Source organism: Lepidochelys kempii, chromosome 6 (assembly GCF_965140285.1).
Source record: "Lepidochelys kempii isolate rLepKem1 chromosome 6, rLepKem1.hap1, whole genome shotgun sequence".
Taxonomy (NCBI): domain Eukaryota; kingdom Metazoa; phylum Chordata; order Testudines; family Cheloniidae; genus Lepidochelys; species Lepidochelys kempii.
Window position 1 is genome coordinate 33369403 of NC_136385.1, and position 25503 is coordinate 33394905.

Sequence of the window (25503 nt, forward strand, 5' to 3'; positions counted from 1 at the left end):
AATCCTGCATTTTATGCATACTTTTAACACACTATTAATGAAAAATATGTACTACTTTGAAAAGCTGACAAGTTTTCCTCAACTTTTAATCATATTGGTTCCCCCCCCACAATATTTTACAACTTTATCTTTACAACTAAAATACATTTTGTAAAGTTTAAAAAGCTGAAAGATGATATCTGAGAATGGTTTGTGGCAGTGACTATGAAGTGTAGTCTGAGTGTGGATGGGGTGCTGCAGGTTTTTTCTAGAGCAGCATGTAGGATTACTTACTAGTAATGTTAGATAAATGCAGCTACTATAAGTAGTACCTACTATCTGGGCATTGAACCAGTTTTTATTTAAATCAATTGGAGTTTTGCCACTGACTTCACTGGAGCAAGACTGGGCCAAAAATTTCAATAAGATTTGTAAATTCAGCGTAACAACCAGTTCATCTCTCTATATATTACTATGGGTACAAGTAATTCAATGACTCAGTCTGCTCCACCAGAGACCTTATGTGGGTCTTTCTTACTTGCTTTGTCATACAAGCACTGGCAATACTCCTGACCCTGGCCCCCTGCTTCTCACAGTTTCAATGGCTGAAAAGAAGCTAAAATTTTTTAAAGGCTTAAAATCAGAGAAAAGAGAGTTTCTTATTACTTAAAATTCAAGGACAGGGCCCCAGACTTCACTTGGTATGTATCACATTTGTTGAGGCAGGGTTCTGCAGCCATGAAATTCAAAGATCCTCAGAAGGAATGTATCAAGCCATTTTTTATTTTTTTGGCTAAGACTTTTTTTTAAAAGAGATGTGCATCAGGCCATAAGTGGAGTGGACTTTAAAAAAAAAACAAAAAAACAATCTTATGTCATACACAAAGAGAGAGAGATATCTTTGTGGATCTAATGTTAGCCTAAAAGGACCCCATGGATAGGGAAGTGGGGGCAGTCCCTGGATTTTTTTCTTTTGACCTGCATACCACACAATTTTCTGCAGCATTCTTTCCTGTATGTCCAGGTTTGTCAGATGCTGTTAGTTATAGCAGGATTAGGTTTTTCATTTAGTCCATCTCTAAAAGTTAAGGAAAAACCTACCCAGAATCCTCTTGGCTGCCAACAGCCTCAGTGTAATTGCCCAAGGCTCCCTCAAGTTAACTTTCAGTTTATTCAGGGGCACACAGAGCATATGCATTAGGCCAGTGGTTCTCAAACTTTTCTACTGGTGAACCCTTTCACACAGCAAGCCTCTGAGTGTGACACCCTGCCCCCTATAAATTAAAACCACTTTTTTATATATTTAACACCATTATAAATACTGGTGGCAAAGTGAGATTTGGGGTGACCCCCTATGTAATAACCTCACAACCCCCTGAGGGGTCCTGAACCCCCGTTTGAGAGCCCCTGCATTAGGCCATAGATGGAGCGGAGGATATCTTGTCAATTTAGAAGATAGCCTTTGCCTTCAAAAGGGATAGGTTCTGTAGGGAAATGCAAGATGTCACTCTGATTTGATTTGTCACATACTAAAGCCTCTCTCTTCCTGTGCCAGCCTCCCAGATAAGGAGACCTAAGTTCTCTTCCTCAGGGAAAAGTCACTTCTTTATGAAATCTTTAGTAAATGTGATCCCAGCTTTCAGATCAAAGATAACTGGGATCCTCCCACAACCAACTGCCCACAAATAATCCTGACATGAAACCCTAATCTTTTCTCTCAGCTCCGAAGCAGGGGCATAAAGGTTTGTAGCTGTTTGCCCTTACCTTCTGCAGACTGTCCTCTGGAGAGTTCATTTTCATCCCAGTGGACAGTCATTCCCGCAGATTCATAAGTCTTTACCAGTCTCTGTGAAGTATTCCCGTGAAGCATTCCAACTGTCTGTCCTTCCCAGAATAGTGGTCTGTTGCTTCTGGGAGCTGTGCTGGGAACTGAGGGATAGGTAACCAGAGAACATCGCAATCAAAATAACTTTGAACATTGCTAGTGCAGACACACTGAACATTTTGTGCTTAAATGTATAAAATACAACTGGTTCAGTTATAAACAGTTAAGTTCTCTAGAACAGAGAAGCCCCAAGAGTAAGGCAAGCAGCCTGCCTATGTGCAATTTATTTTATTTTTATCTTTGCTGAATAGAGTTAAAATATGTGGGGAAATGACCACATTAAAAATTGGGTTGTTATAATTTACTTACTGAAGAGTCCATTGAGAATTTCTAAAACTGACTAAGTGCTGATTGAGCCATAGATAAAAACAGTTGAATCTGCAGTAAAAACAGATAACATTAGCCAGAGTGCAATTTTGGAAAAGCCTGCCAGTTTCACTCTAAAATTGTCCAAAGTTTAAATTTTTTCTTTTAATTAAAAAGGCTACGTGCCTTTTGGGAGGGGGGAGGAGGGTTATATTGGATTACTGCATTTCAAACCATATACTTAAAATGTAAGACAATTTGGTTTGCAGTTTTTGAAATGAGAAGTTAAATCTTTTGTATAGATAATGAAAATGTACTGCTATTAAAGGTCCCAGTCCATCAGAAAGCATCCTCAATAGAGACTCTGGGTAAAATCCTGACACCACGAAGTCAATGAGAGTTTTTGCCATCGATTTAAGTGGGACAAGATTTCACCTTTTGAGCATCACAGGCTACCACAGAAACAGAGGATGTTCCTTAATCTGAGACGGTCATTCAGCCTCAGGGTATGTCTATACTACCCGCTGGATCGGCAGGCAGCGATCAATCCAGCGGGGGTCGATTTATCGCATCTAGTCTAGATGCGATAAATTGACCCCCAAGTGCTCTCCTGTCGACTCCTGCACTCCACTGCCACGAGAGATGCAGGCAGAGTCGACGGGGGAGTGGCAGCAGTCGACTCACCACAGTGAAGACACCGTGGTGAGTAGGTCTAAGTATGTTGACTTAGCTACGTTATTCATGTAGCTGAAGTTGCATAACTTAGATCAATTCTCCCCTCCCTCCCCCCAGTGTAGACCAGGCCTCAGTATCAGCTGTTTATTGTTTAAAGGGACATTTGTCAACTTGAAAAATCACATTTCTGTCTTAAACTTACGTACTTACTATTACAGGGCATTCTACGCCAAAAAATTAAAAATTCAGCGCACAATATTTTAAAATTCTGCAAGTTTTATTGTCAATAAATAAATGCAGCAGCTCCAGCATGGCAGTGGGGAGCACAGGCCACTGGCTGTACAAAGGTGGGAAATCACCCCGCAGCCTCTCCACCTCTCAGGACACAGACTCAGTGGTGAGACTGCACCAGACCCTGACACAACACAAGGCCTGGGCCTGTCCCAGAAACACCCTGAGGCCCTGCCCCTCTGTACCATGTGCACCAGGTGTGGGGCAGGCAGGCTCCACTAGGCAGAATCCAAGTGTGGAGGGGCTCAGTGTGTGTGTGTGGGATCCAGGTGTGGGACAAGAGGATTCTGTGTGGGACAATCTGGGTGCAAGCAGCTCAGTAAGGAGGTCTAGGTGTGGCAGGATTTGGATGCACAGAGGCTCGTTGCGGGGGGCGAGGGGAGGGGTTCCAGGTGCAGGGGTAATGGGGACTCTGCGGGGGCTTCCAGGTGAAAGTGGTTGGGGCTCAGCAGGGGGGTCTGGGTGCAGCTAGATGGGTGTCTAGATATGGGAACCCAGGGTGGTGCAGGGGCGTGGGGATTTTAGTGCAGATGGCTCAGTGGGGGGTGGTCTGGGTGCAGGAGTATGGGGGCTCCAGATGCAAGGGTTAAGGTTCAGTGGGGTGGGGTTTGGGTGTGGAGGGCTAGGGTGGTTCTGGGTGTATGGGGTGAGGCTTGGTGGGGGTATCTGGGTATGGGAGGTCCAGATGCAGGGGGGTTGGGTGGATGGGGGAGCAGCTCCTCATACAGTGACCCTGTGACGCTGAAGAGTGATGAGGACAGGAAGCAGGGGCGAATGCTGAGCTTCCTGCAGCTGTGGGAGTTTATAGGGATGGGTCTGACACAGTCCCAGACACTCCTTGCAGGGGAAGAGGAAGCAATACTTAGTCCCCAGGTTTTAAAAACTGTGAGGCCCTCATGCCTTTTAACAATGGGCATTACTGGATGCACATCTATTTAGGTGAAGGACGTTAGGGACAAATGCATTATTTGTAAGTTTTTCTCTAAGACGATGCAAAAATCCAGAGAAGCCCTTCTGAGATTACCTCTGAGAGGTATCCAGCCTCTGATCCAGGCCAGCCCAGGACTCATTAAGCAGAATACTCTGCAAGAAGTACTTCGGCAGCTAGAATTTCAACTGTTCTGTCGCTGAGATCCTCAACCAGTAATAGAGGGCAGAAAACCTCATAAGACTCCCAGGGAAAAGAGGAACTGTTCTCCATACCGAGGCCAGTCAAAGGACCCTAAGACTTCCAGCTCTGTAATGTTCATAGGGAGCTAAAGACTAGAAAGGCTCCTCAAGAACCAACTTTGGTACCAATGAAGCTGGTACACATTGCCATTCCTCCGATACCCATGATCTTGGCATCAATGCTGTTGACATCTTCACGCCTGGTGGTAATAACTGCAACATCAGTACTCTTGAAATCAACTCCCCAAGCACTTATGGCAACCAGAGACTACATATCGGTACTGGAGTCTCGTATACTGACCCATGAGATGATGGCCTTAGGGCTGGCTTCAGACTGTTAAACTCACGGATACCTCGGAAGCCTTCAAATATAAGGGCTCCAAGTATACCTACTGTTTCTGTGTGATGATTTGGGGAACATATGTACAACTTATGAATTCTGGTTGATATCATGAAGTTATTTTGAAGTTGTTACTGTGAAAATTGCTGTATCACAAATGCCCCTTGTCATAAATATAAAGGAAAGGGTAAACACCTTTAAATCCCTCCTGGCCAGAGGAAAAACCCTTTCACCTGTAAAGGGTTAAGAAGCTAAAACAACCTCGCTGGCCAATGACCAATGACCAATGAGGAGACAAGATACTTTCAAAGCTGGGGAACAAAGGGTTCTCTCTGTCTGTGTGTTGCTTTTGCCGGGACCAGAGCAGGAATGCAGGTCAGAACTCCTGTAAAGAGTTAATAAGCAATCTAGTTAGATATGCATTAGATTCTGTTTTGTTTAAATGGCTGATAAAATAAGTTGTGCTGAATGGAATGTATATTCCTGTTTTTGTGTCTTTTTGTAACTTAAGGTTTTGCCTAGAGGGATTCTCTATGTTTTGAATCTGATTACCCTGTAAGGTATTTACCATCCTGATTTTACAGAGGTGATTCTTTTACTTTTTCTTTAATTAAAATTCTTCTTTTAAGAACCTGATTACTTTTTCATTGTTCTTAAGATTCAAGGGTTTGGGTCTGTGTTCACCTATGCAAATTGGTGAGGAGTTTTATCAAGCCTTCCCCAGGAAAGGGGGTGTAGGGCTTGGGGAGATTTGGGGGGGGGAAACGTTTCCAAGTGGGCTCTTTCCCTGTTATATTTGTTAGATGCTTGGTGGTGGCAGCAATAAAGACCAGGGACAAAAGGTAAAATAGTTTGTACCTTGGGGAAGTTTTAATCTAAGCTGGTAAAAATAAGCTTAGGGGGTTTTTCATGCAGGTCCCCGAATCTGTACCCTAGAGTTCAGAGTGGGGAAGGAACCTTGACACCCCTCTATCTGTGTATCCACCAGTGCTGACAAGTTTTAAGCATTTCCCAGACAGGTATATTGGCGGGTCACTAGAACTCAATGACTATCTAATTCAGGGTGAAGTACTTTGGGACAATGGATTTGCTGGAGCCTGGGAGAAGGTATTTCCTTCACTCGTGTAAAGGGGGTGGGGGAAGTGCAGAGAGTGGAAGATCCCCAAGAAAGGCAAAGAGACAGAAATGACAAAGCAGGAGGGACAGAAGACAATGTCCCAAACACAAAGAAAGTTTGGGCAGGAGAGGGGAAGGGGATGAATCAGCCAAGTCAAGCAAGGTGAGGTGGGGGGAGAAGGCTCCATGTTTCAGAACCAAAATATGCTCTGTAACAAAAGGACACAGATGACCTTGACTCCAGCTCAAAGAATGCTCTGGAGTGGTGAGGAAACTGAGGCAGGGAAATGCACATAGGGTTTATTATTTTTGTAAAGATCTATGCATTTATTATGCGAGTAAGAAAAATTAATGGGTAAGAACCCTGTGCAAAGAATCTGTGTTTTATAAATTGTACCAACCACATGGCCCCTTGAGGTGGTGAACCACAAGGCTCACATCTTTGGGTGGAGTTCAAGAAGAGGTTGTATTTGAGGTATGGGAGAGTTCAGCACTGGTTCTAAGGGCTGAGCAATTGGATAATGTAGTTGCAACTCTAGAGAGGATGCTAGATAGAGGGGCTGCATCCCAAGAGTGTGCTTAGGACCCCAACACAGGGACAGTGCCTGGCCTCAGTTCAGACTCTCCTTTGTTTGCAAACCACCTTTCCCATCTCTGTAGTGCTTAGTCCCATATCTGGGACTGTAGAAGTGGGATACACCATCCAGTTTATTTGTACCCCTTCATCCCACCCTCCCTCCCCATCCCACTTCAGGGACCCCTTCTCATGAAGAACTTTGGTCCTGGAGGTTCAATCTCTCCTTCAGATGGGAGCCATAGGTGATGTTATGCAGAATTTAAGATGGAAGGGTTTTTACTCTGAATATTTCCTAATCTTGAAAGCCAAGGGAGGTCTCAAAACTATTTTAGACATGCGTCAGCTCAACTACTATCTCATAAAATAAAGTTTTGCATGGTCACCCTGGCATCCATTATTCCCTACATGGATCCTGGAAACCCTCAATTTAAGAGATGCCTACTTTCATGTGTTGATATACCAACAGCAGAGAAAATTCCTCAGATTCCTACTGAAGCACTCACATTACCAATTCATGGTGCTTCCATTTGGCCTGCCTGCAATTCTTTGGGTGTTCACAATATGTATGGCCCTGGTAGCAGCATTCCTCAGGAGACTAGGAATGCAGGTTTACCCTTACATGGATGACTGGCTGGTCCAGAGCTCAGGTTATATTCAGCATTCAACTCATTCAGTCAGCCTTCAAGGCCTTAGGCCTCCTGATCAATGCAGACAAATCTATCCTTTGCCGAGGACAGAGTTGATAGGGACTGTGTTGGACTCTACCCAGGTGAGAGTATTTCTCCCGAAGTCAAGATTTCAATCTATTTGATCTCTTGTGACAAACCTCAAGATTCATCCAATCACAGACCAAAACAGTATGAGGCTACTAGGGCACAGGGCAATGTGCACATATGTAATACAACATGCAAGGCTGCACCTCAAACCCCTCCAGATGTGACTGGCCTCAGTGTACCTGCCAATCCATCTTCATCTGGACACTGCTCATGGTACCTTTGTGGGTTCTAATTTAACTGAATTGGTGGTTAGATCCTCTCAATATTTGTCTGGGTGTTCCCTTCCTCTGCCCTCAACCATTGATGACTCAGATATGTTGGCTCTAGGGTGTGGAGCTCGCCTGGGGCCCCTCCTAACTCAGGGTATTTGGTCCTTGACAGAACTCACTTTTCATATCAATGTCAGAGATTTCAGGGAGATTTATCCTGCCTGTCAGGCTTTCTTACCTCATATCAGGGGGAGAAACCTGTTTGTACAGACAACACTGCAGCAGTATTTTACCTCAACAGGCAGGGAGGAGCTTGCTCATCCCTCCTGTGTCAGGAAGCAATTCACCTGTGGCAATTTTGCACAATCCATTCAATCAATCTCAAGGCCTCTTACCTTCCAAGTGAGCAGAATGGGCTGACTGCCTGAGCAGGTCTTTTCCCAGTCACCATGAGTGCTCTTTTCACCCAGATGTAGCCAGATGCATTTTCTAGCAGTGGGGGACTCCCCAGATAGACCTATTTGTGAACAAGTACAACAGAAATGTCAACAGTTCTACTCCCTGTAAGGCCACAATCTGGGCTCCATCACAGATGCCTTCCTGCAACCCTCGACAGTAAAGCTTTACTACGCTTTTCCCCCAATCCCACTCTTACAGAGTGCTGCTAAAGATCAAGCGGGACCACACTCGGGTTATATTAATAGCCCCAGCATGGCCTGTCAACATTGGTTCTCCACTCTACTGGACCTCTCAGTGGCAACTCCAATCTCAATGCCGTTGCACCTGGATTTGATCTCTCAGGACCATGTTTGGCCGCTCCCCCTGAACCTGCAATACCCTCATTTAATGGCCTGGAAGCTCCATGATTAAATCCCAAAGAGCAGATTTGGTTGGAGCAAGTTTAGCAGATCTTACTAAAGTAGCAGAAAGCCCTCCACTAGGGCCATCTATCTGTCAAAATGGAGGCAGTTCTCCATCTGGGCTTGTCAAACCAGAGTCTCGCTGATGCATTCGTCCATCCAACAAATATGCAACTATCTGCTAAACCTGAAACAGGAAGATTTAGCAATTTCCTCTATCAAGGTTCACTGGGCAGCAATATCAGCTTTCCACCCTTGTGCAGATAACTGTGTTTTTTCTAACAACGTAACAATTAGATTCTATAAAGGCCTGGAAAGATTGTACCCTAAATTAAGGGAGCCCATTCCCCTTTGGCATTTGAACTTGATTTTGTCCAAGCTTATGGGACCACCATTTGAGCTTTCAGCAATGTGCTCCTTATTACACCTTTCATGGAACTTGATTTTTATAACTGCTATCACTTCTGTCAGAAGGGTCTCTCAGCTGCATTCCCTCACATCTGATCCACCATATACTGTATTCTTTAAAGATAAAGCGTACTTATGCCCTCATCCAAGTTTTCTCTCCAGTGTAGTTTCTTGGTCTTGGTTTACCATGATCCCCACTCTCAAAAATAATTAGGTTGTTTCTTTGCCCACATCCTTGATTGTGAAAAAGTTTGGTGAATTTATGAGTCAGTCATATAGGTGGGGTAATACATGGATCTTGCCAGTGAGGCTGTTCCATAGCTAGAACTTTAGTAAAGGTCAGTACAGACAATGCCATTCTATAAGGACGAGTAATGCAATTCCTTGATTGATCAATCACAAACTGGAGGAATTTCTGATATTTTATCTGAATTGGTTTTCACAAATACTTGTCTTTCAGATCCATGAAAGCTAGAAAGGAGTCTGATTCCACATCTGCTATTGTTGATCTCAGTTATTCCCGTTTGAATTTTTTATATAAACACATACATTTCAAACCCTTCTTTTGTGATAATGAAGTAGAAAGAATAGATTTTCTGCCTGAACTCATCAAAGGTGGCAAGGGATTCTGAGGATAGGGCTGATCTGGAGACATGAGTCAAGGGTTTGAGTTTTTTGGCAGGATATCTAGAACATGGGAAAAAACACAAGATGAGAGCTGGGGTAATATGAGAAGTTGTTATACCTTGTGCCTTTGCACTATTATTTGAAAGATCTAGTGGTCTGATGTTGCGTCCTCCTACTCCTTCCTAAATGCAGACATTCTTCCCCCTTGAAGGCGGCAAAGAGTTTGTGGAAAAGAGTCACATATTGCTCTTGGAAAGTTTATTTGAACCCTGGCTTCTGTTGTGTCCTGGAGAAAAAGCACCCTCTGGACTTAAAGCTTTAGAGGGTAGGAAAGGAATACTTTTGTACTTTTCTGTTATATGGACCGACTTTTCTACTCTTTTTCTCTCTCACAAATGTTGGAAGGTGATGATACTGCTTTAGGTTTAGGGCCAGCTACCTCATTTACAATAAGATCCAAAAATAGCCTGCAAAAGAGAGGGCCCAAGAGCCTTAGTTTTGAGGAAGAGTCTCCTGCTAAGGAGAAAAGCCACACAGATAATCTAATGACCACAATTAATACCATTATCTGTAAACTAGATTCTTATCTATGCCACAGATTAGGCAGCTGCTTTTGTGGCATACTGAAATGTTTTCCCTTATTTTCCTAGGTCTTCAGGAATGTGTTAGATATTATAAGGAAAGGTCCAGGTTTTTGAATTACATGTACAACAATGTGCTGTCTATATCTGTTGTCATCTAAGATTTAAAAAAAGAAAATTTACCTCAAAGTAATTCTTTTGATCTTTGCTGAAATGCAACTGTAAGAAGTTTCCTTTCCCAATGTGCTCTAAAATGCTATGTAGAATCAAAAAATCATCCACTTCCTGGGATTTAGGTTTCTTAACAACAACAATGTTCCACTCAAGACTTTTCCCCAAGCTTGTCTACACATAAGAATTGCAGGTCACCTGGCCCAGTGTCAGCTGAATTGAAGTAACATGTTCCCAGTAGGATTAACACATGGTTAACATCATGGAATTTCAAGCAAACTATGCCAGACTTACAAAAATTTGGAAAAATAGAGTATCTAAGGCTACGTCTTCATTTTAAAAAGATGTGATTTTACATGAAGATAAGCTGTCTCAGTGTACAACCCTAGTGGAGACAAAGCACTGTTTTTACTTTGACGTAGCTAGTTATATCAACCCCGTATGGGGAAACAGGGCTGCTGATGTTAATTATGTTACCCTTCTTTTTCCAGAGAAAATTAGTCTCTCTAGTCAACAGGAGATATTAAAGGTGACAGTAATTGTGTATGAAACAGGTTTAGCAAAAGCAGTGAAAAAGGAGTCTTTATTAGGGATTCAGATTTTTAGAGATCTGAAGAGGAGGATTAAAACTATTAATTAAATACAAACATGGTGACATAGAACTACATAGTCTTTCAGACAAACCCAAGATAAATCCTTCAGCAAAATCTAGATCTTGGATTTGAGCATTTTTAATAATATTTTCTGAGAATTCTTTCTATACCGAAAAACATTTATTGAAAATTCAACCAGTTTCAAAGGTTCCTTCCTATCTTTTCCTTTGCTTAATTAATATTTCTTTCTGCACAATCTGTGTTTTTTAAAACCAATTAACTTTGAGGACATAAAATCTAACCTAATTTTAAAAGAATAATTTAAGTCTTGAATTGCCCCAAATAACTTCTCCTTATTAAACACTTATATTGTGGTGGCACTAGTGGCCAACCAGCTTGAAGCCCATTGTACTAGGCACTATGAAAACATATTGTAAATGACAGTCCATGCCCCCAAAAGCCAACATAATTGTGGAAGGAGAATGTTTGTCTAGTAGAAGATACTACTTCTGGAAGTTGAGTAGCCTCTAAGGCCACAGAAAATAAGGAAGACTCTGATAGGAACTGAAATATGAAAGTTTCCATATTACTGTGGTCCTAAAACTCTTTGGGTATTCCTAATAGATCAGTGAAATGTCCTCTCTTTTTTTACCACGATACCCCCCTGTATTTTTTGTTTACGTATTAGTAGTATGATAGCAAAGAGGTGGCGTGGGCGGGGGGAGGGGGAGAAGGGCGGGGTAAGGATATATTTCCTCAAGGCTTTGAAAAAGTCTAATAGCTTTAAATGCCCACAAAGAAGGAAAAAGTGTTACTGCAAAAACAGGCAACATTTTATGCTAAGTATCAAAAGATTGAAATATACCAGATTTATTTTAGCTCAGTACCATAGCTATGGAATATTATACACTTTAAAAATATATTATACAGCAATCCCAAAGGCAAACACTAAATTATTATTCACCAATTAAAAACTTATTCTGGAGTAAAGGACATTAAAACAGTAACTGACACCACCTGCATTGGTGAGGGATGCAGATAATGAACCACACTTCCCCCCCCACACACACACACTTGCACTGCTCCTGAAATCACTTCAGTAGCAGAGCCAATCAGCAGGGCCCAGGCAACACTCCAACAGTAGTAATAGTGGTATCGGGGGAAGAATCAGCTAATCATTCTCCATCACCACCCAAGTCCTTTTATGTTTGTTTTGGAAAGGGCTAAAGTAATATGTCTAAATTTGTCCCTGTGGATTGCAATGCCTGCAAGAAGGCATATCTTTCTCATTTTCCAAATGGGAAGAAATAGAAATTGACCCTTCTTCAGAATAAGATCTCAAAAATGTTTCAATCCTCTCAAGATTTTTCCTCAGTTTTTTATTTGCTTTTGGTGGACCTGGCTGCCAATTTCTCAGATGAAGTGACAGAATAAGAGATCTCCTTTATATTAAATTTCTTAGAGAAGGAAGGTTGAATGCAAGGAACATAAATACACTTCTCAGATGGGTTTTACCCAGGTAAACAATTATTTCTGGGAGCAGCTTTGTTGAGTGGGCACTTACCTCAAGGACTGCAGCATTGCTCTTGCCTTCGTAAGTCCTGGACTCATCTGTCTAGCTCTGCTGTGGAAAGGGAGCTTGGAGAAGAATGCCACTCGTTGTTTTTTACTAGGTCTGATGCATCGACATAATACCCTGATGTCTCCCACAGTCAAAGGAAGAAATGGGTCCACTGAGGGAGCAGAGTTTACAGCCTGGTTCCATCCATAATGCAAGGCAGGCAGTGAGGAAAACGGAGAACTCAGTGAAGAGAAAGACTATGGGAAACCACTTGGCAGGAAAGAGTCTTGTTAATTTGTTTGGTTAGAATACCTGTCTTCAAACAGAGAGAGAACCCATCTGTTCAAAATGAAGGCTTTGCTAAACAGAAATAACACTATAAAATGTTCTTCATCTTACGTTTTGTACAACATCCAGCACAGTAGCGGCTAAGTGATTCCCAGGTAAATATTTACATAGTGAGGATCCTAGTGAGCTTCAAGGAAATATCTGCACTTTCCTCTTCCCTGGTTGGAGGAGACTCTGGTTTGATTAAATAAATATTTGGGGAGAGTAGGTTTGATGTCTTTTTGGTATTTTAGAGGTTTGTTTGTTTTACATCTATGCAATTATGATGGGAAAGCTTTCTCAAAGAAGAAGAATCTGAAGAGTTCCCTAAAGGTGGGTAACCTCCACCTTGGTCCAAGTTCCTATGGGGACCTCACTTCATAATTAGGATTCCCTCAAATGACAATCTAGCTATTATGTGCTTTGTACTGGGTTTTGTGAGCTGCACTGTATCAGAGCAGCACAGCTGTCTTGGTGGTCATGAATTAAAATGTTACTGGGTTGTAATTAATTGATGGCCTTGAACCGACACCAGAAGTGGACTGGGAGCTGAAGGATGGAATGAAATGTGAGAATGCTATGCTCATACTAGCCTGGCCTGCCTTACCTGATCATTTATTATTGCTGATGGCAACATAGCCAGTATTCTGATTCCTCCTTTTGTTGGGTGAGTAAAACCACGTCCTTCACTTTTTATTATAGCCATGCTTGCAAATATGACTTGATCTGGCCTTTAGTAATGATGTCATTACCTCCATTTGTTTCCTGATCTCAGTAATCAAAATATTTTTTTGAAAATCTATGAACAGAATGTACAATGTAAATGCACAATCAATAAATGTCAATTTATATTTGCTAAATTCTATTACCGGTAGAAATATTTGGTGGGAACACTGCTTAGGTGTTACAAAATATGTGGTGGTAGCAATGATGGCAGTCACAGGGGAATTTGGCACTGACTCTGTATAATAAATAACACAAGTGTCTGAGACAAAAACAGCTCAGAGCTCCCATTTCTAGTCATTTAGATTGGCCAACTGTACAAAATTAAATTAAAAATCCTTGGTAACAATGGTTTACACTAAGTTTATCTTTAAAAGATTACATTTTTTTTACCCAACTGAGATGAAGGTATAAACACAGATAAATGTAGATACAGTCTGCAAGATCAACAAAAACCAAATGTCTGGATTTATTCACTGTGCAGAATGTAAAGACTTGTTTGGTATTAAAAGGTACTCATTTAAAATGAGTGTAGTTTACTGTTTGCATAAGAAAATTACATACTTGCAGCTTAACTAGTTTATGCAGTTTCTTTGCACTTACCCTTACAATGATACTTGTCCTGATAATAACTTCTGTGAAATGTTTAGACTTCTCACTTAAAAAACTTAAACCCCTATGTATTCTGTAATACAGTAACTGTATTTATACTGCTGTGGGGTATTACAAATACATAGTAGTCATGTTCTGCATTCTATATGTACTGGCCAGGATGTAAATCTGATTAAATGTGTGTATTATGATGTGTGTATTATGGAAAATGAAAGATTAAAGTGCACTAAAATATGGGACATATGGAGATGGTGACATTCCAATGACAACACTGTAATACATTCTTTATTCAATGTATACATGTTCTTTCAAAACAGTAGTAAAAAGTTTTTCAGTTGTTTATCTCTAGCATGAGTGGTTTACACTATGTTTTGTGGTATGTATTTATGCATGATTTATAAGGGCAGGGAAAATGTACACTTGCCATTTTGAAACAATAGCTTTTTTTAAAAAAAACCCAAACTTTAATTCTCCTGAAGTTTTACATACAAAGAATAAATGAATTATGATCTTATTTTCCTCAAAAAATTAACATCTTACATTGGTGCAGGATTTTAAATTATATAAAATCTGCTGTGTGGTAAATTAACATGTTTTTTAACATGAATCCTGAGTAAGAGTGGAACATATAGCATTACTGACTAAAAATAAAATCCCTTCATGATTAAAATTGAACAGTTTTTATGTTCTACCACAGAACAGCAAGGCAATATATAATGAGAGCCTTGTATTCAACAATGTCATGAATACCCATTGCAAACCTGAATATTTTCAGCAAAAATAAAATGGCAGATTATGCACAACAGTAAAAAGCATCAGAAATAGATGCACCTGGGATTTTTTTTTTAAACCACAAAAATTAGAATTTAGCTTTTGTTTCACAGTCATCAAATGGTTAAACCAATCTGAGATAACTGCATTAGGTAAACCATTGCACTGAGTAGAGACCCCCAATCAGGCTTGTACTGCAACATTAATATTGGTTTTCATATAGGCACAGACTTCCTTTTTATATTCATGTTCAAAAACAACATGAAGTACAAATCTCAAAATATTATTAGGATCTACCCAACATTTCCACATAAGCAAAAAGTTCTGGCCACTTTGGTAAATGAAGTTACTGAATTTTTTTAGAACTGGAGGTACCTCATGGAAAATAAGAGCTCTGAATTCAGCAAGGCAGCATTATATCAAGGTATTTGTACACCAAGAAGGGCAGGGAGAACTTTGCATCATGGTATACGATATTCAATCTTTGAATAAAGTTTTATATTCCATGTGGTGAAAGTGCATAGGAGTGAGATTCTGCTAGAGCAGCAAGAATCCTCTCACAGTATTAAGGCCTTTCAACTGCATGTTAACTGTGTTAGTCTATAGTCAGCACAGTGAAAACTGAATATATGCTTTCTGCTATTATACTGTACATCAGTCTGAAGTCTTCTCAACATGATTTCTCCTCTCCTAACTGTCGTTCCTCTTCTTCATCTGCTTCCTCAATAACCTGAATTTCATCTGTTTGAGGTAAGGATGAGTTATCTGGCTGCAGTTTACTCCCTTCAGCTTTATTTTTTTCTTCTTCTTCAATCACATTCTTCCATATTTTGTGATTTTCACTCAGATGGTGCATTAGCTGGCAAAATATTCGCCTTCTGCCTTCTTTTCTTTGTAGTTCTGAAAATTACGAACATACTTTTTTCATTTGCTAGCCACAATCAAATACAGGATAATTATATTCTCTGTTTATCAAACCCAGATGCTACTCTGTAAACCAGGTGTAGGTTTGAACTCAACATAGCAAGAAAGAAATGGATGCTCCATCACAGCAAATATTGACATTCTATCTTTAATATCAAGTCCCTAAAGAAATTGGAAGAATTAACTAACTTCTATCTGAGGTTGCAAAACCCTTTCTAATTTTAATTCAGAATTAATTGCAAGAGATAATTTTATTCCTGCTTTCATACAAGTAGCCAAAGTGAATGGGCAAAAATAGATAATTATGTTGTATAAGTTCAACCAAATCCATTAAAAAATCCTATGCGTATCTTAACTTACTTTGACCAAAATCATCTTCCATTTCTTCATCTTCACTCTCCAATTCTTCTCCATTTTCATCTTCAGCACTTTCTATATCATCCTCCTCTTCATCAAGCCATTGGCCTGGAAGCAAGCCAGCTGCATCACAGGAATTACAAAGGGGGCCAACTATGTGAGTAATAAAAGATTCTTGTAATTTTGCAAGTTGAGGAGAAGAACGATCCATGAAGGGGCTAATAGGTAATCCAAGGCTTGCTTCTTCATCACCCTGAAAATTTTAGAAATTCAAAATTACTTTTAAACTCAGTTTTTAAAAACTGACTAGACACTGAATTGATGGTGTCTTCTTTTCTTAAAGAGAAATTAATTTTTTGAAAAGCTACTCTTTAGCTAAGATTACTTAATAAATATGGACAGATACTAGACAATCTGGGCACTATCATGCATGAGAATAAGGGGGAGTAAATTCTCCCTTCACTTTCCTGTGTGGCATCGATGGGTCACTGCTCTTAGCATAATGGGGAGATGTGGCTCTGAGGGGTCATTGCTTCTCCCCCTGTATAGGTGGGCACAGAGGGGCAGATCTTTGACTCCAATTGCTTAGCTCATGTATATAGGAAATGGGAAGATACTCTGCTACTGATAAAAAATAGTACTAAATTACTTCCTCCCAGGAGAGAAGCAGGGGAGAGAAGAAAAGGAATTGTGAGTCTCTGCAAAAGAAAAGAAAGATTCTTGTAATTTTGCATTTTGAAGAAAAGAACAATCCACAAAGACGCAAACAGGTAATTCTAAGGCACAGTTTCTTCCCTTAGCTCTTTTTTGAAGCAGCATTGTTTTTGTACACAGGACTATACCTAATGGCACAAACTAGCCAATAGGGTCTTTAACTTCTGTCCAAAAACCTTGCCAATTTTTGTAGTTTTACAATTACATTTTTCAAGTTTCCTGCTGGAACTGGAAAAATGACTATTGAGGCAGATAGGAGTACTGCAATTGATTCCACGTAGCAGTAAAGAGTTGGGTGAGTCCATGTGAATGTTCTGTGGGGTACTGGTTTCCATTATGACCTGTGTGTCATCTTTGTTGTTGCTAAACAAGCAGAACTCAGAGACAAAATCCAGCAATTTTCTCTGTATTTTTGGGCGGGGTCCCAGGTATGCAGCTTCTGCAACACTGTCACTGATGTTAATGAAACACCTGTTGAATTGAAGTCTGAAATATAATTTATGTGGCTATAAGTACATGTTTCACCAACTCCATGTCTTTTTGGACTATGGATTAAAAGGTCTACTTGTTAGCCTCTAGAAATTGGTCAACAGCAGAAAGTATGTTACTCCAGAGATTATAATTACAGTTGGCTACAACTTTGTAGTAGTTCATGTTTAGAACTTCTGCTAATTAAGATTTCATGTCCTTTTCATCCAGCTTCTGTTCATACTTATTAGGATGAGGCAAAACTGAAGGGCTTTCCACCCATATTCATCATAGGATTCAAGGGATTACCATCTGATTTCTGGTTACTTAATAAAGGTAGCTACACCTCCAAGCACAGGCTGGTTGAGCATACAAATACATAGGGGGATTCCTCAAGTGCCAGGTTATAAGAAGGGTCACTCTTCCTGTGTGTTGCAACTGCATGATATCTAACAGCTGATAGAATTTTTCCTGGATAAAAGACAACAGAATATTCAGATTCCATGCCAGGCACTGTATTAGCTCCTTAAAGCCGCAATGCTACTCCCACCAAAGTCAATGATAAAATTCCTAATGACTTAATAGATAATAAATGAATTGAATCCCCACATCATCTGCTCTTCTAAAAACTCTTATTAGTAAGGCAGACCTACAGGTAAACTGAAGCTTGAGACTCATCATTCATCAGTTGAATGCTGATGTCCTTCCCTCACTCTTTGTAAGCAAGGATAAGAATTAAAAAAGAAAAGAAAATTAAAAAGCAGTCCAGTTCCTACTACTTGCTTTGTAGGAGTGGATTAGCTGAACATTTCCCCCAAACCAGACAATTACCTAGAGAACGTCAGGAACCACTGGAGAACAGGTGCTGAAGAAGCCCTTTGAGCTCACTGCTTTGATATAGCAGAGCACCAGGTGGAAATTATAGACTTTAGTCCAAAGGGAATGGTTCAAGTACCAGATAGCTTCACCAGAACTGTTCAAGTAAACATCTCCAGATATGTGATTAAAATCTGAAAGGGAAGAAATGCAGTCTGATGCAAAGATGATGCAGAGTTACCATCTAACTCAGATGAAGTGCTGAATACAGAGCACACTTGCTTTCCATTTGATGATGAGAGCTCAGGTCCTGAAGAGGTGTTGATGATGCATAGGTAAATGGTGGACTTCAGAGTGAAATCAGAGAAGAGGAGGTTACTTACCTGTAACTGGAGGTTCTTTGAGATGTGTGTTCCCTCTGTATTCCAGTGAGGGTTACATATACACACCATGTGCCTGTAGTCGGAGAATTTTGAAAGAAGTGTCCATTGGTCCATGTATGTGCCCTGGCTCACCTCGTGCTTCTATCCAAGGTGATAAAGGGTAGGGCAGTCTGACTGAGTCTCCAGTTCCTTTTAACCATGAATTTGACAGATCCGACTGAAGCAGAGGGGAAGGAGGACAGAAAGTGGAATACAGATAGGGACCACACACCCCAAAGAATCTCCAGTTACAGGTAAGTAACCTCCTCTTCTTCGAGTGATGATCCCCAATGTACTCCACAGAGGGTGACTGACAAGCAGTACCTAAGTTGGAGGAGGGTGTGAGGATGAGGGGAGAGGCTGTTCTAGATTTGATTTTGACAAATAGGGAGGAACTGGTTGAGAACTTGAAAGTGGAAGGCTGCTTGGGTGAAAGTGATCATGAAATGGTAGAGTTCATGATTCTAATGAATGGTAGGAGAGAGAACAGCAAAATAAAGACAGTGGATTTCAAGAAGGCAGACTTTAGCAAACTCAGGGAGTTGGTAGTTCCCACAGGAAGCAAGTCTAAGGAGAAAAACAATTGAAGACGGCTGGCAGTTTTTCAAAGGAGACATTAAGGGCACAAAAGCAAACTATCCCATTGCGTAGGAAAGACAGGCTTAACCAGGAGATCTTCAATGATCTAAAAATCAAAAAAGTGTCTTACAAAAAGTGGAAACTAGGTCAAATTACAAAGCATGAATATAAACAAACACAAGCATGTAAGGACAAAATTAGAAAGGCCAAGGCACAAAACAAGATCAAACTAGCTAAAGACATAAAGGGTAACAAGAAAACATTCTACAAATACATTAGAAGCAAGAGGAAGACCAAGGACAGGGTAGGCCCATTACTCAATGAGGGGGGAAAAACAATAACAGAAAATGTGGAAATGGCAGAGGTGCTTAATAACTTCTTGGTTTTGGTTTTCACTAAGAAGGTTGGTGGTGAAATGCCAGTGAAAACGAGGTAGGAACAGAGGCTAAAATAGGGAAAGAACTAGTTAAAAATTACTTAGACAAGTTAGATGTCTTCAAGTCACCAGGGCCTGATGAAATACAACCTAGAATACTCAAGGAGCTGACTGAGAAGATATTTGAGCCATTGGTGATTATCTTTGAAAACGCATGAAAGACGGGAGAGATTCCAAAAGACTGGAAAAGGTGAAATATAGTGCCAATTTATAAAAAGGGAAATAAGGACAACCCGGGGAATTACAGACCTGTCAGCTTAACTTCAATACCCAGAAAAATTATGGAGCAAATAATGGAGCAATCAATTTGCAGACACAGATAATAAGGTGATAAGTAACAGTCAGCATGGATTTATCAAGAACAAATTATGTCAAACCAACCTAATAGCTTTCTTTGACAGGATAACAAGCCATGTGGTTAGGGAGGAAATGGTAGACATGGTATATCTTGACTTTAGCAAAGCTTTTGATACGGTCTCTCATGACCTTCTCATAAACAAACTAGGGAATTGCAACCTAGATGGAGCTACTTTAAGGTGGGTGCATAACTGTTTGGAAAACCATTCCCAAAGAGTAGTTATCAGTGGTTCACAGTCATGCTGATCCCCATAATAGTGGGATCCCACAGAGATCGGTTCTGGATCCAGTTCTGTTCAATATCTTAATCAATGATTTAGATAATGGCATAGAGAGTACATTTATAAAGTTTGAGGGCAATACCAGACCGGGAGGGGTTGCAAGTGCTTTGGCGGATAGGATTAAAATTCAAAATAATCTGGACAAACTGAAGAAATGATCTGAAGTAAATAGGATGAAATTCAGTAAGGACAAATACAAATTTCTCCACTTAGGAAGGAACAATCAGTTGCATACATACAAAATGGGAAATGACTGCCTAGGAAGGAGTACTGTGGAAAGGGATCTGGGGGTCATAGTGGACCACAAGCTAAATATGAGTAAACAGTGTAACACTGTTGCAAAAAAAGCAAACATCATTCTGGGATGTATTATCAGGAGTGTTATAAACAAGACACAAGTAGTAATTCTCCCGTTTTACTCCGCGCTGATTAGGCCTCAACTGTGCCAATTCTGGGCACCACATTTCAGGAAAGATGTGGACAAACTGGAGAAAGGCCAGAGAAGAGAAAAGGTCTAGAAAACATGACCTATGAGGAAAGACTGAAAACATTAGGTTTGTTTAGTTTGGACAAGAGAAGACTGAGGGGGACATGATAACAGTTTTCAAGTTCATAAAGGCTGTTACAAGGATGGAGAGAGAAAAATTGTTCTTCTTAACCTCTGAGGATAGGACAGGAAGCAATGGGCTTAAATTGCAGCCAGGGCGGTCTAGGTTGGACATTAGGAAAAACTTCCTAACTGTCTGGGTAGTTAAAAACTGGAATAAACTGCCTAGGGTGGTTTTGGAATCTCAGTCATTGGAAATTTTTAAGAGCAGGTTAGACAAACACCTGTCAGGGATGGTCTAGATAATACTTAGTCCTGCCTTGACTGCAGGGGATTGAACTAGAAGACGTCTTGAGGCCCCTTCCAGCCCTATGATTCCATTATATTCATTGCCTGAAATCTGTCTATGGACAGGTATGCTCGTGCCATGGTTTAGGGTACCCCTTATGAAATCTAGCGATTGCGTGGGTCGAGGATCACTTGTTGATGTGGATGCTGACTCCCAGTGAAAAAAGGTGGCTGAGTAACAGAGAGGCTGATGTGTGGGCTTCCTGTTGGGAACTGGCAGCCAAGGATCAGTTGCCAAGGTATGGAAAAACCAGAAAATCTAACACTTGATGTGAGCTGCTAGTATGGAAAATACTTCGGTGAAGACTCTGGGAACGGTAGCTAACCCAAAGGCAAGTACCCTGTTTTGGAAATGGCTGTTGCCCACCATAAATCTGAGAAAACATCTGTGGGTGGTGTGAATATCTACGTGGAAGTAAGCATATTTCATACTGAGTGTCATGAACGACATGCCTTTCTCTAAGGATGATATTATTGCTGCCAAAGTGACCATACGAAACTTGAGTTTATGGATAAAGCGATGAGGTGGCAGAGATCGAGGATTGGTCTCCAACCACCTTTTTTCTTGGGTATCAGGAAGTAAGTTGAGTAGAACCCTGTTCTTTGATATTGTAGAGGAACGTGTTCTATTGCTCCCTGCTGTCATAAGGATTCACCTCTTGGACAAGAATACTGTTGTGAGAGTGGTCCCTGAAAGGGGGCGAGAGGTTTGGAGGAGGTAGTATTACAAACTCGATCATATAGCCAGGGTTGATGATATTCAGCACCCATTTGTCTGTTGTTATAGACTTTGAGTGTGGAAAAAAAAGCGCTAAATGACCCCCAAAGAGAGTGGAAGTGTCATGAGATGTTAGGATTGGTGGTTGGCGGCGCTCAAGCTTACCCAACATGATTCATCCTTTAGAAACCGAAATAATTTAAAGCAGTAAAAGAAGGAATAACCCCCAAATAGTAAATGCTTTGTACCCCCCAAATTTATAATTTATCAACAACCAGTTATATTTTTTTTAAAATAATTCTTTCCATACCTACCTGCTCATAGAATTCATTAACAATGCCTTCTGTCCATTTCAGGTGCAGATCTCGAACTTTTGCAGGGCCGTTAATATCTGCCAATTTGATACATATTTGACAAACTAGCAGGCGGTCATTCTCATTGTTCCATTCTATACCATGACTGTTTAGATCATTGGCCTGTTTGAACAACATAATTTTTTAACAATGTTGGATACTCTTGTAAAGAAAATCTATATATCACTTCATTACATTTTTAAGTCTTTGCAGAATATTACCCTTTTGTGTTAATTTTTCTGTAATATTTTGTCTTGTGTAATCACAAAGAGCTTTTTTTTTTAAACGAAGATAACAGATGTTACCACAAGCAGATAACTAGATGGGAGATAACTTTTTTGAGGTTTAAAGAAACTGTAATGAATTGAAAAAGCAGTAATTATGTGCTATCAGTTTCCCTTCTTTATAGGTTTGTACTGCAGTAAGTGTGCACAGTTATTGCACTGTAATACTAACAGTAATTAGTATATTATCTTTATTCCCCATTTTTCAATCTTTAAAAGATATTTTCCACTTAAGATCATGATTTTCATATATATAGATTGAACTGGTTTAATTCTTTTCTTAATCTACTGGCAATCTATAGTTGAAATCTAGAAAATGGATACTTTATTTCATGTTTGAATGCTAATTTAGGATGTTTATTTCTCCTATTATGTGCAAAACAGAGAGACTGTAATGGGTATTAAATACATGTCTGCAGAGGATATTCTGATTCTTAAAAACTAATACTTTAATGAATAACAGTTTTGAAGGTTTCTACCGATAAATTTCAGAGTAGCAGCCGTGTTAGTCTGTATTCGCAAAAAGAAAAGGAGTACTTGTGGCACCTTAGAGACTAACAAATTTATTTGAGCATAAGCTTTCGTGAGCTATAGCTCACTTCATCGGACTTCACTGGCATCCGATGAAGTGAGCTGTAGCTCACGAAAGCTTATGCTCAAATAAATTTGTGAGTCTCTAACGTGCCACAAGTGCTCCTTTTTTTTCTACTGATAAAGGAAATATAAAAATGGGATGTATTAAGTGTCAGAGTGGATTCTATACTCGTACTTTAGGGTATGTTCACCAGTTTGATTTTTAAAAGGTTGTAAGTACCCTCAATTATGTAGCACATGCTTTAGCTAGGTCTTCCTACTGGTGTGCTGACATTTACAGTTCAAAGTTCTTTAAATTTAACCTATTAAAAGCAATAAACATTGAGCAACAATGCTGATAATAGTATGATCTCATAAGCAGCTACGCGCAGGCATTAACTTGTGTAACAAACCTTGGCATTAAATTCAGCAAGGAAATCAAAATGTTTCTTGAGATCTGTGGCAAGGATTGCTTCGATCACTAAGAAACGAAACCGTTTGAATTCCACATGATCAAGATTAGGTAGAAAGTTGTATTCTGGTCGAGATAAAAAGAGATTCCATGCAGAAGCAGCATGATGGTTTTCTAGGACTGATCTGTCATTGTAGAGCACAGCCTACAAAGAAATGAAAAACAAACAGGCGATTTAAGATTCAAAATTAAAAGAGGAAAAGTGTAAAGGCTAAATAATGACATTTTCGTTTAACATGGGTGGTAACTAAAACACTAAGTTGCATTCTAGTTCTGAAGGCTGAACTGAACAAAAGTCTTCTTTGTAGGGAAGGGAAAAAAATGCACAGGGAAAAAATAATCAGACCAGTCTTATTTTTATTCCTGAAAATATTACTGTAAAATTATTACTAAGAAAAACATTTATATAAATATAAAATATGCTTCATATGTCACTCCACTTGTTGCTGCAGTGAATATAAACTAATATGTCTGCCTGATGTGGAGGAGGGTGTGAAAAAAGATGCAGAACAAAAGCTTAATATATCAAGGCAACCATTTTTTTAAATATATTTACATTTAGGTTTTATATTTTAACTAATTTTTTTTATTTTACCTTTAAAACAGTACTCCTAAGTGAAAAGTTGATTAATTGGCTTTTTAAATGAATTGTTGGCCAGTTTACAATAGTCCTCTCTGGTGCCTCCTTATAGAATAACTACCATTTGTAAAAAAAAAAAAAATGATCACACAATCTGCTTATGCTCCAGCTTAATCCCTAGCCAGCAATTACTAAAATTGAAGCTTAGCTGAGGGGGGGAAAAATCAATATTCTGGCAAGACAAGCTTTATGTGTAGTGGTCAAATTCTGAACAGGCAATGTTACATTTTTGAATGAAGGAGCTAGCATAACTGTAACCAATCCACAACTAATTAAATTAATAACATGTACATAAATACAGTTCAAGAAAAAGCCAAAGCCCTCTATGGGAAAGCAACTAGACATATTAATTCATTTTAAAAATGTGAAGTCTGTTGTATGGACCAAAGAATCATTCTCCCAAAACCAAGTAGAGTAAAGTTTCTATAGTTGAATCACATTTATATGAACTAAATTAGCAAAGGATATAAGGTAATATGCAATGCAATTTTTTAAAATTTGGGCTTGCCCCATAATTTACCTCTGTAAATTGTATAAAGAAGATTTGAAAAAAATTTTATCTTGGAAATATCAAACCTATCAAGTCAGGTTTCCTTAATTTTGCTAAAGGTTTCTAAAGGTTCCCACAAGTATGTGCACTGAGTTCTAACAACTTAACTGAAGGGGTGGGATGCTGAGTTTTCAACAAAGGCTTTGTTACCTCAACATGTTCAGTCAATGGAGTTAAATGGGTGAAGGGAAAAAAAAGTTTTAAACAGTCTGTTGGCCAGTGGCATATCAACTATTAGAAAGGCAGTGGCTTAATTTGTAGATGGCAGCATGGTGCTCTACTTCTTGTGACATGCAGTCAGTGGTAGATTTTGTGAAAATCTGGTACTTTAAGATTACATATATTGCACCCTGCATGGTGCTCTATATGCCCAAACAGTGCACCCCCATCTAGATGGCTATTTTTAGCAGGGTAATGTCCTGCTGCCACCCCACTGCTGGGCCTTTCCCCACTGAAGTGAAAGACTCTGGCAGCAGAGATAGGCTTCTGTGCGGGAAGCAGCAGGGAAAGGCTGTGGCAATGGGGAGCTTCCAAAGCATTTCCCCACTGCCTCCTCCCTGCTAGAACCTTTCACTGCCATGTGAAGCTATGCACCGCAATGTGGACACAGCTTGCTTTTTGCTGTGGCATGTAACTACACATACCCTCTATGTCACCACCAATAGTGTGCAACATAGATGTATGGTAAGACTTGGAATGAAAATATTCTGAATTAAATTAATATCTTGAAAACAAATGAATGTCATTTATTAGCTTCAAATATCTTCTGGTTAGTCTCTTGATTCTATTCAGGGTTCAGTTATATTTGTATATACTGTATATGTTGTCTCTAGCTGAAATTTTATGTAAATATAGGCTTTGTCATGTGTACTCTGCTGTACTGATATCTCTATTTTCTGACATTTTTTTCTGAATTCTTCCCTTGGTGATATTCAAACAAAGCCACCAACAGACATCAATCACAGCAAAACTGAATTACTACTAATCTCTCCAGTTGATTTCCATTTCTTTCACACAATTTAGACAACCTTGAGTTTACCATCATTTCTATTATCTCACATTTTGGAGGAGTATATGGACATTGATTTAGAGCTTAAATAAATAAC

General features: G+C 39.8%; 1 protein-coding gene across 4 annotated transcripts in view; it reads right to left on the bottom strand.

Annotated features, from left to right (window-relative positions):
- The window catches only part of PDE3B (phosphodiesterase 3B), a 283802-nt gene that overhangs the window by 31797 nt on the left and 226502 nt on the right, over window positions 1-25503 (bottom strand). Inside the window, exons 13-19 of one of the 4 annotated variants that reach the window (XR_013635919.1) lie at window positions 23149-23352; window positions 21840-22001; window positions 15843-16092; window positions 15212-15458; window positions 12129-13251; window positions 7720-7841; window positions 1744-1908 (exon numbers count right to left, since the gene is read on the bottom strand). Coding sequence is in view for 3 of the 4 variants with exons in the window: in XM_073347443.2 (XP_073203544.2) it covers window positions 15229-15458; window positions 15843-16092; window positions 21840-22001; window positions 23149-23352 (846 nt within the window). In the remaining variant the exon portion in view is untranslated. The other 3 variants (XM_073347443.2, XM_073347444.2, XM_073347442.2) reach the window with 3 other exon arrangements.